General features: G+C 43.6%; 1 protein-coding gene across 2 annotated transcripts; it reads left to right on the top strand.

Annotated features, from left to right (window-relative positions):
* The first annotated feature begins 372 nt into the window (after positions 1–372).
* pomk (protein O-mannose kinase) lies at positions 373–7,616 on the top strand. 2 transcript variants are annotated; one of them, XM_083633333.1, is made up of 4 exons: positions 373–488; positions 2,960–3,037; positions 3,432–3,724; positions 6,573–7,616. In XM_083633333.1, exons 3-4 carry the CDS (start codon positions 3,437–3,439, stop codon positions 7,341–7,343), a joined length of 1,059 nt encoding a protein of 352 aa, XP_083489459.1. In that variant the 5' UTR covers positions 373–488; positions 2,960–3,037; positions 3,432–3,436; the 3' UTR covers positions 7,344–7,616. The 2 variants fall into 2 exon arrangements, with proteins under 2 accessions (XP_083489459.1, XP_083489460.1); XM_083633334.1 differs by lacking the exons at positions 373–488; positions 2,960–3,037 and having other exon boundaries at positions 3,179–3,724.
* Positions 7,617–7,940: the final 324 nt, after the last annotated feature.

Below are 7,940 nucleotides of genomic sequence, written 5' to 3'. Positions count from 1 at the left end.
AGTTCCGCATTTCTGGGTGGCAAGTGACGTCAGGCTGATTCGTCCTATAGTTGTAATCTGTTAGGCTACTTATACGTTTGTTTATTGTGCAAAAAGACGGTTTTGAATGTTGTGTAACCATTTTTACAAATTAACCTTTTATTCTGGAAAAAGAAAACTGAGCTAACAGGAGCAAGTTTAAGTGTTTGGTCAGTTTCTTAGGACAATGTTACTGGACTGATAGAAAAATGATATGACAAAAAAAGACATTGTAGGAGTTCATTCAATCCAGAAGATGGCAGTCGTGCAACGATAAGGATGCAAGCTGCCGTTAAACCTCAGTGAAGAAAAGGAAGAAGTAAAAACCCGGAAATGTTATTCTTCTTCCTGCTGGCGGAACACAACAACAAACGTGTGTATTTTGGAAATAGACTGCGCGGACGGGTTTTGACCGTTTTGACTGAAGGGCGTGCATACTCGTGTGAGCATGTGAACACAGGCTGTAGCAGGTATGGAGCTGAATGACACTGAACAGTAACGTTACATAAACTGTGTGTTTGTTTCGTAGGGACAGAACCGTAACGTCAGGCTGAACTCCATTTAAAAATCTGTCAATTTAACATGTTGCTCATCAGCTGAAATGCCTAACTCGGTGTGACTGCGTTGGGCCTGTCTAATGAAACGGAGGTGCTCTCCAATTCGGCGTACATGAAATCATCACTTATTCCAATAAAACCTCAACTTTTAAAATGTGTGTACAGTGTAGCCTACTGATTTTTTAAAGGGACAATCTCATTGACCAAGGACCAGGAAGGGGTCTCGCCCTACTTTTGAATGCTAAAATAAAGCTGATAATGTACAATTTGATAAAATAAAAAAAAATACACTTTCAAAGTACAACACAAACTTCTAGGGAGAAAACACAAGCCTCTCCCCTTTGACTTCAATATAAAATAGCATTAACCAAAAGAATGATAGAAAAACAACCAATCTAATTTATTAACGACCCCAAAACACCATGACATGACAATATATTACAACTCATCTGCCCATAGAATGGGCAAGATACACTGCAAATATTACTTTTGACCCATCTAAAATCATGTGACTCATGTCCAGTGTTGGGCAAGTTACTTTCAAAATGCAATATACTACATATTACTAGTTACTTTCATTTGAAAGTAATAAGTTACCTTACAATATTACTTTCTGTGTAGAGTAACTCATTACTTAGTACACTACTTGTTAGGAAGTTTGTGTGAAGTTTGCTGGATCTTAGGTAAGAGCTCACAGGCAGTGATTGATTAGAACCACAGAGATGTCTTTCAGGCAATTTATTTGGGATATCAGGCAGAAGCAATATACAGTAGCTAGCAGATAGATAGCTTACAGATTGCAGAAAGGGAACATAGATATCATAACAGAACAACACCTTTATACCCCCCACATTCGAGGTATGACATAATTGGTGATGTCACAACGTCCCGGGAGGTATGACATCATTGATGACCTCACAAAGTCACATCTGCCATCACACAGTCTGGAGACAGCCTAGACCGTCTGACATCGCTGATGACCTCACAGGGGAAACTGACATCATCACCGATGATGTCACGGCGGTGACATCATCATTGCGTCGTGGGCTCCTTGGTTCGTGGGCGTCAATTGCCCCCAGAACAGGCCTGATGGTGGGCCATTACGGAGTATTTTCTACACTACTTTTGCATTACTTTTACCAAAACAACAGCAGCAGCAGAATGACATTGCTGCCCCGGAACCATCCAGAAAAATTATTTCAACCGTCTTGAAGTCAGTGTAAATCCGAAATTTTAAATGTTATTCTTTTCCTTTGTTATTGTCATCTGTAGTGGTTATTTGCATAAAAACATATAAGTTTGATTAGAAAATGATTGTATCTTTTTTAAATATGTGCTTAGATTTAATAAAATGTAACTCAATTTGTAACTTGAGTTACTTGAGAAAGTAACTGGTGTATAATATTACTGAAATCCTATAAACCAACACTGCTCATGTCACATATTACAGCCCCGAGCCAAGTAGCTGGTCTTCACTACAACAGCATTTAATGTCGGAAGACTAAATTAGCAACAGGCGGACACCGGAACTAGATCAGAGACGGGTCATGAGTCACATGATTTTAGATGGGTCAAAGTCATATTTCCAATGTATCTTGCGCATTGTGTAGCCGGCCGAGTAGTAATATATTGTCATGTCATGGTGTTTTGTGGTCATGTTGTGGTCTGTTATTTTTCTATACTTTTTTTTGGTAGTCCTATTTTACATTGAGGTCAACGTGGAGAGGCTTGTGCTTTCACCCTAAAAGGGGGCGGGAACATGTGCTGCCAGCAGCCGAAAAATAAACAAAATGAAAACAAAATGACATAATTGCCGATCTGGTGTATTTTGCTGCAACTCAGCAGTGCTGCTTAATCCAGAACCTTACTTCCTGGAACTCGAGAGTAAAAAACTAGTCCATTGGAGTGAATGGAGATGTTGTGACTCTTCTATATACTGTACACGGCTCTGATTACGTGACCAGACTACGTGCGAGGCCACGCAGCGGCCGAGCTAGCGAGTCCGCGTCCGCGTCCGTGTGCGAGCTTTTTATAATTCCATTATTTTTTACCTTTTATGTTGATCTCATCTTGTAGTACCAGTTTTTTTTAGTATGTTGTTTGCATTTGATTGTTAAAGCATTTTGCAAGCAGTTTTTTTAAGTGTGTCAAAGTAATGCAATATGCAGGTGCAATATCTGCATCACACATATCAGCATAAGCCTTTGTTTACCATCCTGTGTGCTGTATTTATACATTTACTGTACATTTACATTCTTTCATATATAAATAGACACTTAGTTTACACAACACTTACATTATTGTAGTAGTTAATGTAAATTTGTGCTCATGTCTAAATGTGTTTTAACTTGTGCGTACCTTTCTTTCTTTTTTCTCTATGTGAGTACTTTGAAAGCAAAGCAACCAGGAGTCCAATTCCTTGTATGTGTACATACTTGGCCAATAAAGCTGATTCTGATTCTGTAAGCACTTTGACTTTAAAATAATTGGCAAATGGCAATATGGACAAAGTAACATTCACTATAATTACAATAAATCATGCAATATTGTTAAACAATATCTGCTAAGAGATTAAAAATGTGTGTTCAATAATTAAACTGATGTTCATCGCATGGTAAATAATATAAAGTCTGATTAAAAAATTTAAAATGTGCTCATTTGTATCAGATGTAATTTCCCAGAATATTTCAATGAGCATTTTCTTTAATCATTAATTCAGAATTTTGTATCATAATAGCATCGCTAGCCTATTCCATCATCACCGTATGATACTACTGAAAGATTATATTAATAATGATTGCCTTATTTGAATTTAAGCTGCCAATTGTTTGATCCTGCACAACCTTTGTTCCGCAGGTCAGATGCAGAGCAGTATGGGCTGGAGTAGCAGTGCTAGCAAGGCCACCTCTCGCAGTGTTCCAGTGGTGTTGGTGTGCCTCGGTGCCTTGCTCCTCAGCAATGTGATTATCTACCTGTACCTGGACTCGCTGTATCACGCTGATGAGCCCCCCATGTCCTCCCATGTGGGCTGTCCGCCTGGACACTTTAAAATGGCCGCCATGAAAAGCTGCTGGCCCTGGCTCCAGTGTCCGCAGATAAGCAACGAAGTTCGCAAGTTGAAGCTCATCGGCCAGGGAGTAGTGAAGCAGGTACACCCACCTCCACCTTCCCAAGTGCTTCTCAGGTAGCGGCTCAAAATATGCCGCCTTTCATTTTGTTTAGAATTAATTTACTTGTTTAACACTTTAAGTGCCACGGCCCTTGGGCAAAAGGTTGCTTGCTGTGCCACATAGGCCGCAATGCATTTTAAAACAGTCATATAATTTCTTTAATAATTACTATGTAAACACTGAACACGCACAAATAACGATGAGACTCTCTTCTATCACCTGCAAAAAAAAGTTTATTGATCCCATTTTCCGTTCTTTAGTTATGAGCCGGAGAAGATAGCTTGATTGAACGAAAAACAGAGCTTTTTTTCTACGAGCTGAGATAATGAGCCTTTTGTGAAATTAAACATTTCAAGCACATCACTGACTCTGAAGCTAATTTTCTGATGTAGTCACACCTCAAAAATAATTTCCTTCAATAAAACAGTGAAGGCAAGGGAATTTTGTTTGGAAGAATAATATTTTTAGCTGAAACCAGCAGCGCTGGCGCCTGCATGCGCTGCTGGTTGCAGCTTCTTGCTGATCTTTTGCTGCTGGTGGGCATCGGATATTCTGGCTTGCGTTTGCCAACCCTGTCCTGCTGTCTGGGTCTGTGTTGTGTACTTGGCTCTGCGTGCCCACCTCCCCCCCTCCTCCTCCCCCCCCCCGTTGTGGGAGGAGTGTCTCTCTGCTCTGCTGTTTTCTCTGCCTGTGCTCAGCACTGAAAAAGTCCGCTAGATCCTGCTTTTTTACAGCCGCGTGTACCAGCTCCCATGCTTCAAGTTGAGAATAATAACAAATCCACGGCTGATCATGCAAATGGGTGTTGCAGCCGACACGGAGGCTGTTGCAGCGGACAACGAGGTGCTCAATTGTGATAGCAGATTGGCTGCTGCAGGGGCACAGCTAAACGTTGCTTCAATGAAGCAGCTGCATACGGACGGATGCGATGCGATTTCCTGCTTTTCCCCAACGACATGAGGACTTCTTCTGTGTGTTTCACTCCACGTTCTCTCATCTGGAGAGCGCTGTCGCCACCTAAGGGTTCTGTAAAATAGGTTAGACACATTCAATACCTCTGATATTGTAAGAGGCGATGTAAGAGGCATAGATCGACACCCCCCCGTCAAAAAAAAAATTCGAGTTATTGACGCCATTTGGCGTCGCTGGCACTCTACGGTAAATTTCTAATGACGCCATATGGCGTCGCTGGCACTGAATGTGTTAAGAGGAGATGAAGAGGAGATGACAGGAAAATGGTAATAGCAAAGAAACAGCAAAGAAAACAGGCCGTTATAGAAAATTGGCATTTTAAAATATCAGGCAACTAACAAACCTAACGTGTCAAGAACATTTTGAGTGGAAATGCATGAATGAACATGTGCAAAAATATCAATCACACCAGTATTGGGGGGGGGGGGGGGTGGTAAAATATTAGCAATCAAACATGCAGAGATAAAAAGTGAATGATATAAATACATACATAGGAAAATATACTAAATATATTCAGATTCAAACTAGTGAAACACAGAAAATCACGCTAGGTCTTTATGCAGTATTGCAAACGAGAAAGCAAAAGAACGATAATTTACAGCGATGTAGGTTGTGTGAATTGTGCATTGCACCTGCGTTAGTCATTCTAAAGAAAACTGTATAGAAAGTGTCTCTAGATGAGCAGCCTGTCATATCGGAAGAAATGTTTGTTTCGGGCCGATGCTGAATCTGATACAGTATTTCATTTGAAAGCTGTTCTGGGCCGATACTGATGATGGGCTGTGTGCAGTTTATTACTGATGGATTTCTGGCTGCTCAAACCCGTTTTCACACCTTAGGCCATTTGGAGCTGCCTGCCAGCATACAGCTTTAACTTGTACTGTATTCACCTTATGTAGCCACGCCCATTTGACCCGGTTGTGTGGCCGTATCAAAATTTCCGGCTAAAAATAATAATAAAATAAAATAAAAAATGGCTGCGCTGCTCCAATATAATCTAACTCTGAATTAACTAATAATTTAGCCAATTGTATGTAACATACCAAATAAAAGCAAACGGCAATGTCTAAGAATGCAACGCCATGTAACTGGCTCGTTAAGTCTCGCATTCCAGGGAATTACGTTAACGTCTGCGGGTCTTATTGACGTTAGTGGCTCGCGCTGCCTCGGAGGAGAGAAAACTATCTGAAGCTTTCTTTGTTGGAGTCCAGGTATGTTTTACAAGAAAGTGCTCGACATTGTCGACGATAACGTTATCTGACCTGGCTAACAGTGGATACTCGCTTGCTTGCTGTGTACCGGCTCAAAGTAGTAGGCTACGTTCTTTATTTTACCCCCTGCACTGTCCGCTCCAAAAACAACTCTCTTATTTTGCTCAGTGACCGCCGGAAGTGTTAAAAGGACCCGGAAGAATTTGGCCCACTGTAAGGTCTGAATAATAAGGTGAATAGAGACAGGTGAAATAGGCCACGCCCATCACGGGGGAAAAGCTCTGTTCATTTCCACACACCAGCGTCATTTTCCTTGAATTAAACATAGCTAAAAGCTGTTGTGTGGTGGGCTGCGCAGACAACAAATGTAAAAAATCGCCAGTTAAAGTTTTTTTGTACAAAACAAGGAAGCCATTGAGAATTGGCGAGAAGAAAAATGTGGATCTAGCTGTCAAGGAAGTAAGTTGGAGTGTTCATCTTCCGTATATACAATCTTTTTGTGCAACATGCAACCATGCATGCGACATAGAAGAACTCCACGATTGTAGGGGGGGTTTCTGTTTCCCCCCGTCTTGGGCGTGGTTTCTGAATGATGATGCGTTACGCAGTGTCTCTATTGACCCGAGTCCTTTTTCTTTCTCCAGGTATATCTGTCTGAGTGGAGGGGTCAGAAGGTGGCTCTGTCCCAGCTGTCCTCTTCAGAGTACCAGGAGGACTTCCTCCATGGGCTGGCCATGTTGCGCGCCCTGCAGGGGCCCCAGGTGGTGCAGTTGGTTGGGTTTTGCCCCGAGGACCACAGCCTGGTCACCGAGTACCACCCGCTGGGTTCCCTGCTCAACCTGGACAGTGTGCTGGCACAAGACCGGCACCTGCAACACGATACCTGGACGGTGCGACTGAGGCTGGCTGTGGACTACGTCTCCATCCTCCACTTCCTCCACAACAGCCCAGCCGGCTGTCGGGTCATGTGTGACTCCAACGACCTGGGGAAAATTTGCACCCAGTTCCTCCTCACCAGCGACTTCCACCTGGTGGTCAACGACCTGGACGCCCTGCCCAAGGTCGATGCATCCAGAGAGCTGCTGGCTAAGTGTGGCCACCGTGAGCTCACCGGGGACTTTGTGGCTCCAGAGCAGCTGTGGCCGTTGGGCGATGACGGTCAGACATTTTCGGACGAGCTCATGCCCGGATACGACGAGAAGACGGACATCTGGAAGATCCCGGACGTGACGCACTACCTGATGGGAACGGTGCCCGGAGGTGACGTGGTCCACTTCCATCTCTTTCAGATCCACGAGGAGTGTAAGAGGAGAGAGCCCAAGCTTCGGCCTTCAGCTCTGGATGTTTGGAGGGTCTACACATCGGTCTACAGCAATATGGTGCGAGATAGTGCTGGGTCTAGAGACATGCTGTAGAATGAAGATCAACATTTGGTCGGCCGCGACAGTGTGTGGCTGCTATTGTTTTCACCTAGAATCTGTGTGTGGTTATGTCTGTGGACAGATTTGGTCATAGCGTCACAACCGTACAAGATGCAGTCAGGAAACTTGACAGGTGTGTGAGTTCAAAGATGGGGACAGAGGTCCTCCTGGGCTGGGTGGTCTGAACCCAGGACATTGCATTATTTGCAGGGACGCAAACTCTGCGTCTTTCGGCTCAATTTGGGTCATTTCTCTGATTCGTCCAGATCCAAGGAGATTTGTTCGGGAAGGGGGGGGGGGGGTTGGGTATGGGTGACCGGCGAATCAAGGATTACATTATCATTTAGCAGGACTAGCCAGTCAGAAGACAACAGGGGCGGGTCTTGCCAAGTGAATTTCAACTCCTGCACGATCCATAACTACCGCGCGGTAACGAGAGGACAGACCAGGGGGACAAACAAGCGCCGATATGCGTGGACTGAATATGGGTGGAAACGACAAACCGTTTGACAATTGGTGCGACGCCGACGAATTAACTTGTTTGCTCTGCACTGTCACACAACCAGCAGAGAGAAAGTGAGGTAGGCTCTC

The sequence above is a fragment of the Poromitra crassiceps genome (genome assembly GCF_964638095.1).
Source record: "Poromitra crassiceps genome assembly, chromosome: 3".
Classification (NCBI taxonomy): Eukaryota; Metazoa; Chordata; class Actinopteri; order Beryciformes; family Melamphaidae; genus Poromitra; species Poromitra crassiceps.
Note: the sequence above shows the minus strand (reverse complement) of the source record. Positions and strands in the feature narration are given on the sequence as shown.